Source organism: Lepeophtheirus salmonis, chromosome 7 (genome assembly GCF_016086655.4).
Source record: "Lepeophtheirus salmonis chromosome 7, UVic_Lsal_1.4, whole genome shotgun sequence".
Classification (NCBI taxonomy): Eukaryota; Metazoa; Arthropoda; class Copepoda; order Siphonostomatoida; family Caligidae; genus Lepeophtheirus; species Lepeophtheirus salmonis.
Window position 1 is genome coordinate 30,388,862 of NC_052137.2, and position 21,119 is coordinate 30,409,980.

The 21,119-nt window shown below is 33.6% G+C and overlaps 2 protein-coding genes across 3 annotated transcripts; one reads left to right on the forward strand and one right to left on the reverse strand.

Annotated features, from left to right (window-relative positions):
* The first annotated feature begins 3,141 nt into the window (after positions 1-3,141).
* Positions 3,142-20,708, forward strand: LOC121122185 (tectonin beta-propeller repeat-containing protein). Its single transcript, XM_040717191.2, has 11 exons — positions 3,142-3,520; positions 3,584-3,985; positions 4,894-6,156; positions 6,802-7,023; positions 7,631-7,787; positions 18,048-18,324; positions 18,399-18,642; positions 18,702-19,105; positions 19,231-19,519; positions 19,576-20,121; positions 20,188-20,708. The coding sequence occupies exons 1-11, from the start codon at positions 3,359-3,361 to the stop codon at positions 20,239-20,241; spliced, it is 4,020 nt and encodes a 1,339-aa protein (XP_040573125.1). The 5' UTR covers positions 3,142-3,358; the 3' UTR covers positions 20,242-20,708.
* LOC121122187 (disintegrin and metalloproteinase domain-containing protein 10 homolog) lies at positions 8,719-10,741 on the reverse strand. 2 transcript variants are annotated; one of them, XM_040717192.2, is made up of 5 exons: positions 10,503-10,741; positions 10,003-10,451; positions 9,602-9,928; positions 9,370-9,541; positions 8,719-9,308 (listed from the first exon to the last, which is right to left on the reverse strand). In XM_040717192.2, exons 2-5 carry the CDS (start codon positions 10,386-10,388, stop codon positions 8,829-8,831), a joined length of 1,365 nt encoding a protein of 454 aa, XP_040573126.1. In that variant the 5' UTR covers positions 10,389-10,451; positions 10,503-10,741; the 3' UTR covers positions 8,719-8,828. The 2 variants fall into 2 exon arrangements, with proteins under 2 accessions (XP_040573126.1, XP_040573127.1); XM_040717193.2 differs by having other exon boundaries at positions 10,003-10,454.
* Positions 20,709-21,119: the final 411 nt, after the last annotated feature.

Consider the following 21,119-nt stretch of genomic DNA (forward strand, 5'->3'; position numbering starts at 1 on the left):
AATTTTGCTATAATTGAATTTGCTCATTCTTATAAATTAACAATCCTCCGCCCCTCCCCACCCTATTTTAATGAATATTATGGTTGGTTGAAAATTGGGAGAATATTAATAAATAATAATGTAATTCAGGAAGGTAAAAATGCTGTATGTCATGAGTAGAAGGGAATGGGGAATGTCCATAGCAATCAATAATTAAGCTTTCATTCTATAAATTATTGAGTAATTAAGAGAAGAGCTCACAACTCAAGTAAAGGAGGTGGTTGGGGGTCTCTGGGTTTTACAACAATGAGAAATTTCAGGGAAATCCTGGATTTAGTCATTTCTTAAGAAGAACCTTATTTAAATATATATAATTCATTAGAATAAACGTTGAATACATTTTAGTACATGGACTGAAAAGTCCCATACTTCACAAAAAAAAAACCCGTTTTTTTTTGTTCTAAATTGCCTTTATTCATCAATATTATCTCCATGGAGAGCAACACAATCATTCCATCGCCGCTCTAAAACTATAATGCCACTCTTATGACAAGCTTTATTTTTTTCCTCAAAAATAATGACTCCTTTTTTATACGATAGCCTCCTCATTGGAGTGATTTTTTTAGGTATGCGAGGAGCCATTAGTTGCCTGGAGCCAAATATGGAGAGTAAATTGGAAGTTCAATTCGTGTACTTGTGCTTTTTTTTTATTGTCTTGTGACACGGTGTGTTATCCTGTTGAAACAGCACCTTTTTCTTCTTCATGTGGGACAGTTTTTCCGTGATTTTCATCCTTCAAACGCTCTTAAAACACTATAAAAATAATATTCACTGTTGATGTTTTTCCTTATTCTAGGTAGTCTATGAATATTTTGCCATACAACTCTTAAAATTATGAACCCATAATTTTTCCATCTGATTATTGTGCTTGGGCGCAATTCGCTGAGATTCGCCATTTGCTGGCCTCGCAAATAATGATTGTTTTGATTCTGTTGATTTGAAGGAAGAAGAAAATCAAGAAGCGATTGAAAGTTCTAACGAATTGTATTCTGCCATAAATAACAATAAAATTAAAACAAAAATAAGTCACATTCGCTATGCTGTCCATACCCTTCAGTTAGCCATTCGTGATGGATTAAATGGACTTGAAGTAGCTTATATAATTGGAAAAGGAAAGAGTATTTTTACTTGGGCTTGCAATCCCAAAATTGATATTAATAAAAGAAGAGCCAAACGGTGCAATAATAGATCAGGCAACAAGATGGGGGAGCACTTACTTAATGATCGACCACATCCTCAAATTAAAATCTATATTGCTTGATATGGCAAACCCGGATTTGAGAATGTCTAAATTTGATTGGGATCAAGTTGAATATCTAAGAGATATACAACAACAACCATATATATTTATCGAGAAATTATAAAATACTAATCTGACAGCTGGCTTATTTGTAAAAGAATGGAAAAAGTTAGTATATCAATTAAATCAAACTCCAGAAGATATATAAATAACGATCAAGGAGTCTATGATACAAACAGAGGCTAGCCTGTTTAATAACAATATTTTACTGGCAGCAGTTTATGTAGACTCTATGCACAGAGTTTGTCTTAATGAAAATTCAATTTAAAAAAAACCAAGAGTTCCCTTTACAATATAGCCCTGAAAATCAGTGGGATTGTGGGAAATTTTGAAACTGATAGAGAATTAGAAGAAAATGAAATAAGAAGGAAACATGAATAGTCAAGGAAACTTCAGTCAATCTCCAGAAATTTCAGAAGAGTATGCAAACTTTTTACACAATGAAGAACAGTCTAGGAAACGACAAAAAATAGATGGGGAAACAAACGGTAGGAATTTTAAAATGATTAAATTTAACAATGCGACCCTTTTGGAAATCAAAACTTTTGACAGAAGGTCTAAATTAACTGTTTGTGATACTATACCGTGCTACTTAAAAATTATTCCACCAGCTGCGATTGCTGTTTCGAGTTTGCCTCCAACCTAAGTCACTGTAGAGCGCCTCTTCTCTGGTCTTAGAATTATTAAATCTGATCTTCGTGAAAGAATAAAAGAAGATCTAATTCAATTTTTTTTTTTTTTTTTGAGAATCAATATATAATAATGTAAACTGTTTTGTATATAATTTATATATATAATTAAGAGAGTGCGTGCAAATATATATATAATATTAAGGCTATACAATTTTGAATCAAAGAAAACAACACAATTAAACAAATTAAATTAATTCAAGATTGAAAATTTCAATAGAGTCATGAGGATAAAAGATAATCTTTCTTGAAAAAAAATTAAAAAAATAAAAACTTTACTTGGATTTGTATAAATTCAAATAGATAGAGTCGGAGTCGTATAATTTCTAATTGTCGGAGTAGAATAATTTAAAAAAGTCGGAGTTGCAAAAAAAATCATCCGACTACACAACCCACATACCAAGTTTGAATGAAAACCTGTTGGAATTAATATTATGGAAAATAGTCAAATATTACATGTCAAAATGCGACCAACAAATAGGTGGACTGAAACCTTAGCGTCTATCAAAAATGTATCCACCTAATGGCAACTTTTATGTTATTATATATGACTCTAAAATGAATTAAAAATATGTTATAACATCGTTATATAACCTCATTTCTATAATGAGATAATAAATTAACTATCACAATGGAAAGAATAAGATATTTTTTTTCTAATTATCCAAGTTTTTTCGTCCCTAATTGATAAGAAAATTTTTCCAGAATGTATCAATCTCGACTTTTTTTTAGTAAATATGACTTTAATGTTATTCAAATATTAGTGTTTATCATTGGCATCAAGTAGAATTAAATGCAAATGTGAAGTACTTTTTTTTTAAATTCAAAAAGTCATTTAATTGAGTTTTAACAAGACTTATTGAAACTTTGTCATTTTTATGTTGTAATATCAATCGTGAGCCCCCAAAATGGAGTCTCCTTCAATTATGATGCAATTTATGGCATCAGTGAAAATATTCAATACGAAAAAACTATCGCGCTCGTTCTATGTCATATTGTGAACGACTGTAATTATGTCTTTATTTTAAAGAACAAATATTGCGCATGCTCTGTTATGACAACACATACGCGCACGCTCATATTACATAGAGTCTCTAGCTAACTAGTTTGCTTGTCTTCGTTTTAAATTTAAAAAATAGATGAGGAATATAAGTTCGTCACGTGATATGGTGTAATATTTCTTATTAATTTTGTACACTGATAGCTTGCTTCTGGCCGGATCGAATCAAAAACTCAGTTTATTAAGATAACTAATTATTTATACGAGCTCCGCTTTCTATGAAATAATAAAAATCCCTACTGCCTCGGAAGGATTATTTATTGGCATATTATGTATGGAAATGGGTTGTTTGGAGTGGATACATCTGGAAAAGTGTTTTATCTTGGGGATGGGCACTCGAAGCGATGGGAGAAACTTCCTTATGTAGGTCTGGACATTAAAAGAGTCTCTGCTTCGGAGCGAAGTCTTTGGGCCATTGGTAGTGATCATAGAGTAAGTTCTTTGTGGGATCCTTTCCAAATAATAATAGTTAATTAATGATTGACTTTACTCCAGATCTACGTTTTTGTGTTTGAAACGGAAGTTCCGATTCGAGTGAAGGAAACGACCTACGAAAATCAACGCTGGAAGCCTGTTTTGGGCTTTTCCAACTCCCTCTTGCCCACGGATCGTTCTCCTTGGAGTACTTCAGATGGCCTAAAAACTAAAACACGAGAAAGTGTGAAGAAACCCAGTTTGGCCTGGCAATGGGAGTCGGAATGGTATTTGGAAAATACGTATAATGGAACCCGACTCGAAGATGAGAGTTGGACCTATGCTGTGGACTTCCCTTCGGAATATCATCCCTCCAAGGGCTTCACATCCTGTGTAAGAAGACGTAAATGGTGTCGCTATCGAAAGTATGTTGCCCTTCAAACTTGGGCCCCCATCCCTTCCATTCATGAGGATATCTCTCAAGTAATGATTCATACGGGGAAATAATACATTTGTGGTGCATCAACATAAAAACAATATATTAGCAGAACTCGAGAAAAGGAGATAATCCCAATTTATGTTTTTACTTCATATATACATACAAATCAATATTACATAGATATTTTAAGTCAGTTATAGGTTTGTATTCAAATTTGTTGGATGATTTAAGATACCAAAGAGTTTTAACTATAGTTTAGAACCTTTATTTGATTAAATACACTTATATTGGCCCATATATGGTACCTTTCAACTATAATATATATTGGTTTATCATTCTTTTATCGCGACGATCCATTTGAACTACATAAAGTTCAATTTGCGAAACACCCAAAGGGTTAATAAGAATAGTTTGCTGATAGAAATTGAGGATAATTCGTCGAAGAATACAAATGTAATCTATGCTCCATTTTGAGAGAAAATGTTCTAGCTTGCTTTTTTGTTGATGGGCCACATTGATGTTCATATTTCATTTGATTATATGACAACAAAAAGAGATGCAAAATGTACATCCTGTATTTTTTTTATTAATTAATGAAGGATATTTTTGACTATTTATTTATTTAAAGTTACACATTTTCAACTTTAGAAAAATATTTGTTGGCTTAATTTATGATTAATTAATTAGTAGTTGCCTTCTCATAATAATAAAGTAAGGTAAACTTGTTTAAATTAGCGCGACATCTAAGATAAGATATTCAACCATATTTAATGCAGTAAATCTATATATATATTTGATTATAATCAATTGTAGGGTTATTTTCATATTTTTGCTATAAATGCCCTGCTAAATTGTTAATTTTGATGCTAAATTCAAGAATAATTAAAATCCTTTATCTATAAATACATTTTTGGCAAAAATGGATTCTTAATTCGTTATATATTTCTTACAGGAACCTTTAATTGATGTCTGCGTAGGAGGAGGAGAATTACCAAATGGGGATCCGGATGAGGTCTTCGTATGGAGTGTCACTATTCTCGGGCGTGTTATGGTTAGGCAAGGTGTCACATCTCTTTGCCCTGAAGGCTGTGGATGGCTTCATATCCCAACTCCTAATGAGTGTGAGGTGAGTGCCATCTCAATTGGTCCGTGTGGTTTAGTCTGGGCGATAACATGGCAAGGAAAGGCTTTAGTACGTCTTGGAGTTTCTAGAATCAATCCTACAGGAATTCGTTGGACACAGTTAGACTCCCCTTCGGCCTCACCTCTTGTTCAAGTATCCGTGGGTGCAAATGCTGTTTGGGCTTTAACTAGAGATCATTGTGTTTGGTTTCGTAATGGAATTAGGAGTTCTAGGACTGTCGATAATGACACTCTTGCTATAGGAAGTAAATGGATTCAAATGGTCGGAGAATTACAAATGCTTTCACTCAGTCCTTTTGATCAAGTAATTGGAATACGAGCTGATGAAGATCGACCAATTATTTTTCGTACTGGGATCTATAAATCTGATCTATGTGGTAAAACCTGGAGACCTCTTGCAGCGGAAGTAACTTACGAGGATGAATATCCAGTACTACAAAATCGTGGAACGCAAAGAGTAGTGGCTGGAAGTAGTAATGCTAATTTCTTCAGTTCCAAACCCTGTGATGAGATCACTGCTGAACCAGAACAAAGTAACGTTGATTATAAAAAAAAGGCTTTCAATATCGGAAATAAGGTTGCACAAAAAGTGGTATCTACCACTGCAAGTTCAATTTTGGGTCGTATTCCCGTTGTTGGACCCGTCATTTCTATTGCTTCTAGGGATGTCATCAATGAAGAACTTCAAAATTTAAAAATATTTAATGACGATGCTGATGTTGATGATGGTAACGTAGGCAGCACGGACACTGTTGCATCCGAGACCAAAGAGGATAGTGCTCTCATTAATGAAAGTATGTATGTCAGTGCGTTGGAGGAGCTTCCTCCAACTGTTCCGGCAGAGAAAGAAAAAACCTCTCGACGTATTAGATATGACAGTTCTTCATCATGCTCAAGTGAAATTCCAGTCATCGATAGAGAAGACGAGCAAGGGTACAGCGCCATTGCCTCAGCGACTCGTTGGCTATGGATTTCCTCAAGCTCATCTCGCTATGACTCTCCTCCTTCTTTTTGGTTTAATGAAAACAGTCTTTCATTGTCAGATGAGCCGTGGAGAAGGGACATATTGAACGTGAGTATTATTTATTCTCCTATCTGTTGAGTTATATACCGGGTGGAAACTTGAAACTTACACACTTTTATTATATTTATTTGAGAGGTTATTTGTGAGAAAATTAAAACTGTCTGATATTGTATAGGTAGCCATGTATCTCAAGCACTTGCTTCTTTTTGAATCGGACGGGAAATTTCATTGAAGCGATATTTAAGGCTTAGGACATCAACTCTCATCGTCTGGGTGACACACCAACAGAGGTGGCCAAGCTAACGGGAATGTCTCGTAAGACCATCTAAAATGTTAAAAAGAGGCTAAACCACAACAAGACCATAGAGAGGAATGAGGGTTCTGGAAAATGCCCATAATTGGGACGCTCTTGATCTATACGGAGGGTTACAGTCTCACGGCAGTCATGTAAATTGACGTTTTCAATGCCAACCTGCTCCCCTGGCCACAGGCAAATTTCTTATGTATTTGGCTATGTATCAGAAATAGATTCATAAAGGTTTTTGCTAAATGTATAATTAAAGAATGGCAGACTATTTTTGTTTTTCTTTCTAAGTGTTTAAGTTTCAAGTTTCCACCCGGTATATGTTATAGTTAGATAATATTGCCTATAGATATTAAATAACATCCGTTTCTGTATATTATATTGAATAGGACTTGAAAAAAAATAACTCACGAACAAATGGTACACAGTTTCAAGGATATGAAAGCATGATGGAGCATTCATCTTGGGTTAAGAAAGGGCAATGCTCCGTACTAACGTACTCAAGGAATTGGGAAGGATGTGTATTAGAGCTTGAACAAACTAAATCAAATGATCATGCTGGTGAACCTATTTTTGGCACATTATCTATATTTGGTTTAAAAAAAGTAAAGGTAGGATATTTAAGCAACGTTCTTTGTGAGTAATGCAATTAACTTAATGATATATTTGGCACGTCAACACAATAGTAAACAAGAACTAACATTTTTTAAATTGATGGTGGATTACATTTGTATTCTTTGACAAATTATCCTCAATTTAAAGCAACAAATTATTAGTGTGTCGCAAATAGCACTTAAAGTAGCCAAAATTGATTGTTACAATTAAAGATTGAGAAATTGATAGATTTTATTAAATAAGAGCCATATTGGAGTCAATATAAATCTCTGAAATCAAATAATGGTTCTAAACTATAGTTAAACTTCTTGGGTTATCTTAAATCATCCTATAAATTTGAATAATAAGCATATAATGTATTAAATTATGCCTATGAAATATTGGGTTATAATTATATATCAAGTAATAAAATGAAATGGGATTTTCTGCTCTTATTGATTTTTTTAAATACTTTTTTATGTTGACGCACCACTTATGCAGTTAGTATTTAATGGAAACGAATTGGTGATTAAGGTGAAATTTTGCAACGAAGTGTTTTTTATTATTATTATTTCGTCTTATTAATGATTAATTAATCATGAGAAATTTATATGACCTTTTTAGGAACATATTTCAACTTCAGAAATCACGGCCGTGTGTCAAACTGGAGAAAAGACCTTGTCCGTTTATACCTCGAATAGAAATTTGGAACTCTGTCCCGTGCAACTAAAATTTAATTCAAGCTCCGAAAAGGAGACATGGCAAACTCATCTCATCTCAGGTAAGACCTTATTAATTCTAATTTTCTGATCTCATTTAGTATTATGTAGTATATGTATACTGTCCATATTAGATATATTAGGTTGGGGAAAAAGTAATTTCGTATTTTCTGATTTATTTCAATGCTTTATAAGAAGTATTGGAATCATCCGATTTAAGCCAAGTATTCCCCGTTATGTTTGATAACTTATTATCCAACTTCACAATGCCCTTGTCCATATTGGCAAGAAACTCGGACAAACAATTTTCAGAGGACAAATTTGAACCCCAAGCACGTCGGCCATAGACGGAAACAGATGGTAGTCACTTGGTGCCAGATCGGGACTGTAGGGTGGATGGATACGAACAACTCGTCCGAGCTTTCAGAGGTTCTGGCGCGTCATCTAAGATGTGCGTGCCCTGGCGTTGTTGTGATGATGTCTTGTCACCTATTCATCAATGTTGACCACATCTGTTCGATTGCCAACATCAAACGGTCGAGTTGTTCACAATGGAACTGAGGTGGAAAAAATCGCTCGAACTACTATTCTACAATAGTAACTGAAAGAGTATCGGCCCCCTATACATTGGAAATGTTCTTTTTCGTTTTCGAAAAATATATTGATTATTTTCCTTTGAGACCTTTGACGTACAATAATTCACGACTGAACCGGTCAAGCGCAATATTGTCCAAAAAGCGTTTGTAACATCGTTAGAACGCCTTATGGTATGATCTGATGTGACAATAATGAGCGATATACTTAGTTAAAAAAGGGCAGTGGGAAATACGAAATTACTTTTTTCCCAATCTAATAAAAATGTGGTGCATTTCTGTGTGAGTTATAACATAACATACTTTGGATTAATGCTGTAATAAAAGGGATTTTGTAATATTATTTAGATGAAAATCTTATATAAGATATTATATAACTAATAATAGATTTGATCAATGATTTAAAAGTAGGGCAAGAGAGTTAGTTTATTAATAATGACTGATAAATATAATTAATAAAAATATGAATTACATATTATGTACAAAAATGATTGGGAATGAGGGATGGCATTAACTTAAATACTCTTCACATACAGAATTATCCCTCGTGTTATCATGGATATTATATGCTTTGAAGAATTCCGTTTGTTCTTCCATACCAATACTCTCAATGACGGATCCATAGTCAACACTCCACATGGATGTAATTTCACAGTCTAATAGAAGGAGCCTTCTTCTTTTTAGCATTTTTTCACGTCTATCATTTTTTCTCATCACTCGATAACAATAGCAAAGTCCAATGGAAGTAATGATCATAATCATCAGTATAATTCCCATAACGATGGTCAAATTTTCCTGTGCCTTTTTACAAGACTCACTCGAGCAATAACTTTGTAGAAAGGTGAAGAAGAGTCCGAAAATCGTGTTGATGGAAATGTCTTTACTCACTTTTCCTTTCCTATTCCAACACGTTACTTTATCCAAGTTCCTTCCAATTTCCCGACTTGAGCATGCAGAAAGCCGATCGCTGTTTCGCTGAAGTAATATGTTCTATATATGGAATTTTGTAGAATAAGAAACTATACAAATTTAAATAAATTAGGATCCCTACCTCAGCCTTTCCCGTCATAAGATACAAGTCATGGCCCTGCGGATTGCACTCACTCACTTTATCGTCGTGTGTGCTTCCTAAACTATGACCAATTTCATGTATAAATACATTCGCTCCAATTGACGTTGAAAAATTTTCTCCTAATCTATGAAAATTGACTACACCCGTGTTCCTTTAAAAAAAAACACATTACTTTCAAGGATAGAAGATTATGTATGTGTTAATTATGAACCTGTAATAATATTGGAGACTCTCATCCTGACACTTTTCATCATTCAATGAGCAATACCCATAGTGACTCAAAGAGCGCTCATCGCTTTGATCATATCCCTTTACCCATGCAATCCCTTGAAAATCACTCATGTTCCTATATGTAAACGCATATGAAAGACAAAATGCTCCATGGTTGCGAAATGCGGAAAAAGCATGGAGATAGAAACGTAGACTTGTTAAGTTGTTACAAAAGACATGCTTCAAGTTGTCACATACGATGGGCTCATTGCACATTTCTCCCATGGGCATGACTTTTTCATCACAATATTCCGTGTCTGAGAAGCATCTTAGAACAAGGATAAATAATTATGTTATTTTGATGATTCTTGGTATCACTTAGATATTTTAATCTTGACTCACCTTGTGTCGTCGTCGATGATATAATCCAGTAAGGAAAAGTGAACTCCCTTATGTATGGTCTGACCAGACCCATAAAACTCAGCCATAGAGAATGCCTCATTTACTCTTGTTACGGATTCTGTGAGTAATTTTTCAATTTTGAGCCTCGTCCTTTCTGCTCTTTTACTTCCTTTCATAGAGCGATAAATGTGTCTCCAGAGAAATGGATCTGTGTAGATGAACAAACTGCAGACATGTTCATTGAAGGATTTTACAAATTTGGGTTCCATGACAGAGTGGAAAGGATCATGATGAATACGGGTTCCATCACCCATCCACCCTTCAGACTCTGGTGACTTTCCTAGAACCCATAAGCCCAGTACTATTTGAGTTAGGTATCTTATCATCTTCCAGTAATAGTTGTCATAATTATGATTATTGAAGGTTCAGTACATCGACCATCTCGAAAACTACTATTCATTCAATCAATTGAGATTTTAAGTGATATTCAATGCTCTTACCTTTTGAAGCTTTCAAATCTTCATTCATTTCAGTTTATCCTCTCGATATAACAATAATAATATAAGGTTTCTTTAAATATATAATATTTTTTCTCCTTATATTCTCGCCTGCGAGAGCTATTTTAAGTCTGCGTTTCTTTAACTATGATGTTTGAAGGTGTTAATTTTCCGTCATAATCATAAAATGATTGCAAAAGCCTTTGTTTCTTGGAACAAAATGCATGTGCAATGGTAAATTATGTACTCTCTTGAAATCCTAACATTGTTTGCTCTTGCATCTAATTATAAACTATTGAAATGAGAATGGCACTAATTAGCACTAATTGGATTCCTCATCAAATTCACCGACAGGAAGTGGGAATTAAGTTTCATTTTTACATCTTGACTAAATGAATCATATAGTTATTAACATTATCTAAACTTATTTGACAAAGGATTGAAAGGATTTTAATCTCCTCATCTATTAGTTAGTGGTATCAGAGGATTTAAATTACAGCTCATTTTCTGTGAAATTGTAGAATTCTAAAAATATCATTTGTCAAACTTGAATATTTATTTCATAACTATTGATATAGAGCCTTTTCAGTGACGTCATAATTGACGAAGACATTTTGGGGCCCCAAAGTTGATATTTTTACTATATAAAATTGACAAATTTGCAGTAAATCCTAATTAAACTTCATCAAATGGCTTTAAAAAAAGGACTTGCTACTTTTTTTAAATACTACTTGACGCCAGTGATAAACACTGATATTTGTATTAAATCAAAACTCTATCTACTCAAAATGGTTAGATTTTTACTTTTTTTTGTGTGGGGGATTGATTAGGCAATATAAAAGTAAGAAAGTTCGATAAAAATATCTCATTTTTTCCATTGTCTCTGTTAGTTTATTTTCTACATTATTAAAATAGGATCGTATAACGATGTAAAAACATAATTTGAATAGATATTAAGATCAGTGATATAATAAAACAAGTTATTAGGGGTAAACATTTTTTTCACATTTTGACATCCAGTTTCTCAACAATAGTTAACTATTTTACATATTATTAATGAAAAAAAAGGTTTTATTCTTTAAAAACTTAGCTGTTTATACCTCCAAAACGCCCGACATTAAAAATGCTGGCATCACATGAAAAGGCTCTATTAATTCAAAACTTTATCGGATCATTCAATTTGTGAGTTATTACAATACCTACCTACCGTAAATTGTGTAAAATCAGATATCATACTTAAACATTATGTCCTTTTTTTTAAATTGCTCTATGATCCGATTAAATAAAATATTATCATATTAACGACACAACGCTGGCAAATGAAAACTGAAACTCTTCATATTTCCAATAGATTAATGTGAAGCATTATAAAAACACCTCCTATGTAGGATCCTCATTGGTGGCTTCAGGAATTATCTACAAGGATGACAAGATTGACCATAATTACTGGTTGCTGGTTAAACATAATCAAAAAACACCAACCAAACGGTCCAAAGGATCAGAAAAAGACTTAAAGTTAGAAATAACATTGAAGGTAAACCTTGAGGTGGTCGACACTACCAAACTAACTTCAGAAGCTGCCTGAGACCCTTTCGAAGCCTATTTAAGAATGAAAATAACTGAACAGACTAAGAAAAAACCATTGTAAAATTGCTGCTGGTAAGTCACCAAATCTTCAAAAACGACCTTTACTTAGTGTGGTCCAAAGAAATACTCGTCTTCAGGGCTATAAACCCATCATTTTTTTCATTTATGAAAAACCTTCAAGATTGATCTTGTTATTAACAGGCAAAATGATACATATAAAACCCTATATAAGTCCCTGGAAAACGGAACCCTGAGAGAGAAACCCGTTTCCTGACCCTCCATAAAGTATTGTTGCTGACTAAGAGCATTCTCATGATGTTGGTTTGACTGGCGGAGACAAGAACGGCAACCTCCTTTCTTTTGGCATCCATTTTCACAGTATTTAATATGGCTTATACAGCTTATCTTACTTCTAAAACTATTGCACCAAAGAGCTCGAACCAGATTTTTTCAAAAAAAAAAAGCAAACGAAACATGTTCAATTTTCATTTTAATAGAATTACAAGACTTTTCGTACATCCAGTATATATCCTTAGAAAATGAAGATGGAGTGGATAAGTAAATGTTTTTGATGGTTTCGATAAATATATCAACCCTTGTGAGTTAGGACCACCTTGTATTCGTTAGTATACGAGGTGTGTTCAAAAAGTTCGGGGACTTTTATTTTTAGGGGAAAATATTTATTTATTCATCAATATTTATGTTTTTCTAAGTAATTCCCCTCAGATACAATACACTTCTGCCAACGCTTTGTTCAATCCTCGAAGCACTTCTTATAAGCACTTTTCGGTATAGCCTTGAGCTCTTCCAGCAATGCAGTCTTTATCTCCTCAATCGTTGCAAATCTCCGTCCCTTCATGGGTCTCTTCAGTTTTGGGAACAAGAAAAAGTCACATGGGGCCAAATCCGGTGAATATGGTGGTTGAGGCATGATTGTGGGTTTGTTTTTGACCAAATAATCTCTCACCAGCAAAGATCTAAATTAAGCAGCTCGGGCCAATCTTCGCTGATGCTCGTTTCATGCCCAAAACGTGCGAAAAAAATTGATGGCGCGAGACAACTGATTTGTGAATATCCTCAACAAAGCTGTGATCGTAATTTCCTTCATTACTACAACCTTTTCATCTGTTGTTGAGATGATTGGGAGTCCAGAGTGAGGCTCGTCATTGGCATCTTCCCGGCCCTCTGGGAAGAGTTTGTAAACCTTGTAAACATTTTATTTAACCCAGAACAGTTTCACTGTATGTCATCGTCAACATTTAAAGTTTTTTGGAGCATTTCATTTCATTTTTTCACAACATTTCATGGAAATTTATTGATCTATGTTTTTTAATATCGAAAAATCGCCGAACACACTAAATACTTCCTACTATTATGCCTCTCACAAACAAACTAAACATATTATATAGCTCAAACAGTAAATACATGTTCGCGGCTAGTGTACCTTGCCTACGAAATTTGAAAAGTCACCCTACTTGTTGAACACACCTCGTACTTTTCCTATATCTGGAAATCGGGTAGATTAATCAATTCATGTCTAAGTCCAAGATTATGGAGTTGGAGGAATAAATACATATATTACGATAATTGTTTAGTCAGATCATAGACGAAAAAAATATAATAATGAAGAGGAAGTAATTTTGTGTAGTTGCTACTTGAATATATGTTGTTGTTGTTTTTTCCAAAGTTTGGCCGTGATTCTAGGACTCTCTCTCTCTCACACAGGCATTCTCATTTAATATATTGATGACTCAATTTTTATTTATAATATCAAAATATACTCACAATATACATTATATGTAGTGCACCTTGTGATTTTTTGTCATAAAGGGTGAGGACTCAAAAATTAGTATCGGTCTTTGTATGCCGTCTAGCACCTAATCTAAAAGTATGACAATTTTGTACTTGGCACCATTACAAGGAACTCACAGAAAGCTAAAATTTTGATTTTTGTTTTTGCGCGATTAAAAATGTCCGAGCAACATTCAAAATCGCAGAGGATCTGCGATCTCTTCTGTGCACAATTCGAACCCAAGGAGTTGTTCTGTAAAGGAAAAATGATCGCTTCTTAGCTGAATCAATAGCCGAGGTTGAGGGAACCTTTAGCACCAAACATCCAGCTCAGGTAATGGTCTTCGACGTCGTGGCGTCCGACGGCAGCAAGATGCCTCCGTACTTCTTCAAGGCCAACGAGTAAGTCAACATTGACGTCTACCGCAAGGTCCTTAGGTATCATGTCTTGTCATGGTTGAACAGGACGTTCCCCAGGGACAACTATGTGTTTACCCAAGACGGCGCCCCGGCACATATGTCCAAGAAGGTGCAGCATTTCTGTAGGGAGAACATGGTTGCCTTTGTCCTCACCCAACGTGAACCCTCTGGACTTTCCTGTTTAGAGCGTCTTTGAGGGCAATACTTGTCACTCGAATGTCTATGCCCTGAAGACTGTGGTCTCGAAGGAGTGGAACAACTTGTCCACGTACTTCATCAAGGTCAGCTGTGCTTCTGTTCGTCCCCGTATTGAGTTCATCATTCAGAATAGAGGGGGACATACTGGATAATAAGTATAGAAAATAGTTGAATTGCCAACTTTTGCTTCAAAAGTTTGGCATAAAAATTATTGAAAATAAAAATATGGAGAAGTGAAAAGGGCTTTTAAAGTTTCCTAATTTTTGAATCCTCCCCCTGTATATTCAATATTCATACATTCAGAGAGACAAATGTATTTTTTTTAAAATATTATTTTTTAGTATATTTATTTAATTCGAACAAGTAATTGTCTAACAGAAAGGGGAGCTGTGCATCATTTTCATCTGTCACCCACTAGTCCGGCCTCTCTCTTCTTCTTTAAAACACACATGATCACTATAATCAACAAGTTATTATCCTGGACTGGAATAAATTATGCTTATATAATCAATTATATTTACTTTTTCTCAAAAAATGGAAAGCGTTACATTGTATATGTAATTCAATTGAAATAAAAATGATATGGAAAAATATCAAACATACTCGGGCAGAAATAATTTTCGTGTACTAAAATCTAATGTCGATTCCTGATTTTTCCTCAGAAATCGACATTTTTTACTCCATAAACGATTTTGCATACAAAGCAGCCACATTACGTAATTTAAATTCCCCGAATACGATCAACTTTTAATTTTACCACATATACTATATTAATTCCTAAAAAATCTACGGAGTAGAAAAAAGTTTTTCTTCAAATATATTAACCCGTAAAGTGGACAATCTACAGCATATATATTATACAAGTAGCAAAGGTAAAGTATGGTGAATAATTTTGAAATAAAGGATTATATGGGAATAATGCAATAATTAATTAATTAGATACTAAAATATAAGTATTCTGTAGCATATTACAAAGTCAAATGCCCACAGTCATATTTCTCAAAAATACATAATAACCATGTAATTTTAACAGATCAAAATGAGATGATAGCTTCAATATTTAGTTGGTTATTAGAATGAATAAGTTTCTAATTAAGTAATGTATATTAAGACGAAGAAATTGTAATTTCTACAGTTTGCTTATATAAGTTGTATCAATATGCATGACATAAACACATGTAAAACAAATTGTTATCCAGCAATTCACTTTAATAACAAAAAATATCAACTGAATAAAATAAGAATGCTTCTTAAACAGAAACCTGTCTTGCTTACATAAAACTGTATTCATTATTAAAATAATAAATAGAAAGTAGAACATTCATCTTGCATGAGTACATTTGTGGAAAAATTGTAAGCCTATTTGTGCCTCAAATTAAATGTTAAGCGGCATATTCTGACCATTTTTTTAAACTCACAGTATCACGGACAAAGTCCGTCCGTTTCAGCTTAATATGGGACGGGTGTTTTTTTTCTAAATACGGAACGATTCCGTTTTTCAAGGGACAGTTGGCACCATATACACAACATAAGAATATTTATATAGTGATGTAAAGCGTGTAATTTGTTTTATGTTGTCCAGCATGAATATACCGAGTTGTCCATTAAAGTCTGAACACTTTGAATTTTAAACTCCATCATTAAATATTAATTAACAATAGAATTTCTACAAAATTAATAGTATATAAATAGATGTGTTCGGAGCTCTCTTAATGGCGAATGGAAATTCGTCCATTACATTCAAGTGTCATTTTCTTGATTTGAACGTAAGCTAGAGAGCTTAAATTTGTTTTCTTTTATAACTAATTGTGCATGCTTTAATATATTGAAATATGGATTAATTTCAACGACTCAACCTTCAATATTTCAATGGGCCACCCGTTATGTAAATGAATGACTTAGTTATTGAAATAATCGCCGAATAATAAATTAAAATTTATTTTGAATTAAGTGATAATTAATATTTACATTTGGAAACGTCATTGTAAGTATATAAACATTATGTATGCTTATGTAAATAAGCAATAACTATGTTGAAAAGGCGTTTTGCATAATATTTGCGTTGTTTTCTTTGTTATGAAGGTAAAATATTGTAATTATTTCTTGTAACTAATTTATTACGATAATGTATGTCACATATCACTCAACAAGTCCCTGGTTTGACACATATATCTCAACATTGTTGGCAGAACCAAGTAATTTCCGGTTAGTACTAACTCATGATGGGACGATCCCCCTCCCCAAAAAAAAAAAAATCCCGATTCTGATGCGATTCTATTAAAAAAATTCCCGATTCTGATTCTTTAATAATTTAAATCATATTTAAAAAATAACATTTTACTATAAATTTCTAAGAATTACAATTAATAAAATAAATTGGCCTCCTTTATTTAATGTAAATAATATTCCTCTGCCGGTGAGCTTTTATTAAAGGCAAATTTTCCCTCGCCGAGTAATCCCACGGCAAACATTCCATAGGCAAATTTTGCAAAGGCGAACTTGTTAAATCCCTGTACATAACTTATTCCCCATAAATAACAATAGGCGCACTGTGTTTAGAACACTTTTTTAGTTCACGTTTAGTTTTTGTTCAATTTATTTATTCTCTCTCATTTTTCGGGAATTTTTTATCTTAAATTATTTTATTACTATATGTATAAAATTATAAGACTCAAATAATAAATTAATGTGGTCGTTTTTTATATCTTAACGGATATATATATATATTTTTTTTTCATAACTTAGAAAAGTAATAAATAGGATATACCAGTAATTATTAATAATACATAAGAATCGATATTGCAAATTGAATATTATTTTCCAGATGCCTATTGCAATTAATTGTCCTATCAGTAGTACTAACCTTCAAACAGTACTTGTCAAAATTTCATTCCATTTTGACCCTAAACTTAGAGGTTACAGTCATTCTAGTGACCCTTGTTTCATCCATTGTTACATAGAAACGCAAGATATCCTTTCATTTTGCTTAAAAGCTAAAAATAGCACTAGTAATTGTGGGGTGCGTTGTTATTTTTGGTCTGGTGTGATCACTAACTACGAAATACCAATTGCCAAATGTTTTGTGAAAATCTGAAAGCACTACATTTAAAAATATTTTGTTGGCATTTTTTTCTTGTTTTCCAAAATAACTGCCGATTTGGGGCGATCATTGAGTTAAACATCATTGGTGCTTGTAAGACCACATTTAAATTCAGCATACCAGTCAATAATAGTTTATTTCCGTGGCGCAGAGTCCTCACAATACTTATCAATCCACTATTTGGCTTCAACAGTATTTTTCTGCATAAAAAAGACGGTGTGTTATTACTACACGAATTTCTTTCTATCCATTGTCTTGAAAATGACAAAACTGGGGTCACAAAAACGACTGTAAGCTCTAAACTAAAGTTAGAATGCAATGAAATTTTGACACATATTATTTGAAGGTTAGTCCTAACCGGAAATTAAATTACCTAGGCCAGTCAACAATCTTGGCCGAGACTTATTGAATGATGTGGTACATACTACATAATATGTTCATCTCCTTCACAGGTGTCAATCAAATCCGTAACACTTGTGGTACACCCGGTAAAGGAAGTGTCTTCTCAGTCACTCAAAACGGAGAAGTCTGTGTTTTTGATCCCAAGTCTGCAGAAGCGAACGCAAATAATAAAACCACAAGATCTGATCATGATGGGGAGATGCCTTTATTCTCACAAACGCTACCTGTCGCCATGAAGACCCCTCCATTCTTTATCCGACTTGAAAATGGGTTTTTATACGGTTCAATGCTTGAATTCGTTGTTGATGTTAACATGGATGCCAAAAAGTATTATTTTAATGATCCTTCAGGGCTTTCTTTTTTTTATATGTATGTATTTATTTTTTGATGATTAAATTTAGATTTTGTTTTAATCTCACAAATGAACCCGCCTCTCCCAATGGTCGTCCATCCATCATTTATTTTCATTTTAATCCACGATTTGATACTAATAACGTTGTATTGAATACATATAATTCTGGATTCTGGGGTTCTGAGGAAATGGGGCCTGTTTTTCTCATGAATGAAGCTGGAGATGCCGAGAAGTCATTTTCTCCAGGAACGTCTGTAACCATACTTATAAAGGCAGACGAGAATCATTTCCAGGTACATATATCAATATATATATTTTTAAATATAAATTTATTAATTGAGTTTTTTAATAGGTCATTGTGAATGGAGCTCCGTACGTCAAATTTAATTATCGACATGCTGTAGAAGATATAACTCACTTAGAAATTTGGGGTGATGTTCTATTATCCTCCGTCGTTTATCATTCCAAAACTGCCCTTTTAGCCCCTTATGATATGTATTGGAGAGTGATTGGAGGGGGTCATCTCTCTAAGGTTTCTTCTTGCCAATTGAGTGGATTGGTTTGGGGTATTGGCTATGACTTTACTCCTTGGGTGTATACAAAAGGATGGGGTGGCGCGCATTTCAAAGACGTTGATGCATCTGGGGACTCAGGAGTACATCCTATGACTGACACGAAATACTATTATATTTTTGAAAATCAGCGGTGGAATCCTCTGACTGGTTTTACAGCTCATGGACTCCTTCCAACGGATCGGTGATTATTTCAATTTCATTTAATAAAGAATAATTTAAGGACGATTAAATTCTTTTTTGAAGCCCTTTCTTCGGATAAATCCTCTTAATTCCTATACCTAAATCTGTCTTCTTTTTTTTTTCCAGGAGTTCATGGAGTAATAAATCTGGAAGAGTTTCCTTGACCAAGGATAACATTAAGCCTCCTTCCATACATTGGAAATGGGCTACGGATTGGATAGTTAGTTTTGACACTCCTGGTGGGGTAGATAAGGATGGTTGGCAATATGCTTCAGACTTCCCTAATAAATATCAAGGAAAATCAAGCACATTTGACTATGTAAGACGGAGGAGATGGATGAAAAAGGCCAAATTAGTTACAACGGGTCCGTGGAAGAAATTAGGATCAACTAAACTTGTTGATATGTCATTTGGAGTAAGATCCTTGTAATTCACCTTTGAATATTATGTAAATGATGTCTAATTTTATAGTGCCAAGTTCACTCAGATGGATCAGTAGACGTCTGGGCTGTATCTATTAAGGGTGAAGCCTTATCTCGTAAAAATGTATCTCAGTCACAACCTGAGGGAACAGAATGGGAGCCTCATCCTGGAGATGTCCCTTTCCAATCCATTTCCTGCACAACAGACGGTAAAAATGTATGGGCTATTGGAAAAGATGGCAATGCATATTTTCTCTCAAAAAAGTATCAACTATGGATGCAAATTCATCCGCCGACAGGAGTATATTTAAAATCAATTGAGGCAGGAAACTGGGAGACTCTTTGGGCCATTGACTCTGAGCTCAGGCTTTATTTACGTCGCGAAATAAGTGAAATCCGCCCTGAGGGATGTGGATGGACAAGTCCTGTTTGTCCTGAAAGTGTGAAAGACATTTCTGTATCTATCAATGGGGAATTATGGGGTGTCTTAGAGTCTGTTAAGATCCGTGGGCAGATTGTTTATGATGTTATGGCAAGAAGAACGGGAATGACTTCCACATTGCCTCAAGGGACGGCATGGGAATACGTGATAGGGGTAAGCTATTTAATTTTTTTAAAGTTTGGAATGTGCATAGTTAAATATTATTCCTTTATTTTGTAGCCTGGTTGGAAGCAGCTTTGTGTTCGTAGTATGGATAGAAAGAATATGGAATAAAAAAGCCAAGGATTCTTGCGTTCATATTACATGCACTTGTGTCTTTTAAAGCTGTGATAATTAATTAATTATTTTGATCAATCTGTTTAATTATCTATGTGCAGTATGTATTGGAATGCTTTTTCAAGTTAGGTACATACATATATATTTTTTTGTTCTTATTTCTGGTGTCCATACTAATGAATGATTTAAAAATTAGTTACAATGAAATTGCTTCATAATGACATTAGCCGCAACAATTTTGTCTCACAATGATCATGTATACCAAGATATTACCCAACGATTTTATCCGCAACCATTTTACTGTAAACCCTTATTTCTTTGTACTTCGGTTTATATTACATTTATTCCCTGTTATTATTTTTAATCTATATCCAGTTACTCTTTTTATCATATTTTTATTTTTCAGTGTTAAATGTATGCATATTACACAAGTATAATTAAAATAAAAAATATTTTGAATTCCATATTTAATTCCAATAGTAATTTATGGGTTCATCACGAATCTGTAATTAGATTTTTCGTAACAAATCAGGTTTTCGAGAACTTTTCAATTATTGTTAGCCTTGTTTATAGGTTTGAGGGATATTTTGATTAAAGAAACAATCAGAAAACCCACATGATAATTATGTTATTCTTCTCCAAATTTTATGATATACATACAGCTGAATAGTTTGTAATGAAAAAACTACATTTATAAATTAGAAAAGTAAAAACAATTGTTCTGAGTGCACTGTACTCTTTCTTCTTTTTCTTTCATTATTTTATAGGTTGTCTTGGTGTTAGCATCTCCCTCTGAAGGAAGAATTATCGCCTGTTTATGGTTTTAATTGTTTTAAAAGTGTAAAAAAGAATTTAAATAGTATTACAATTTATTC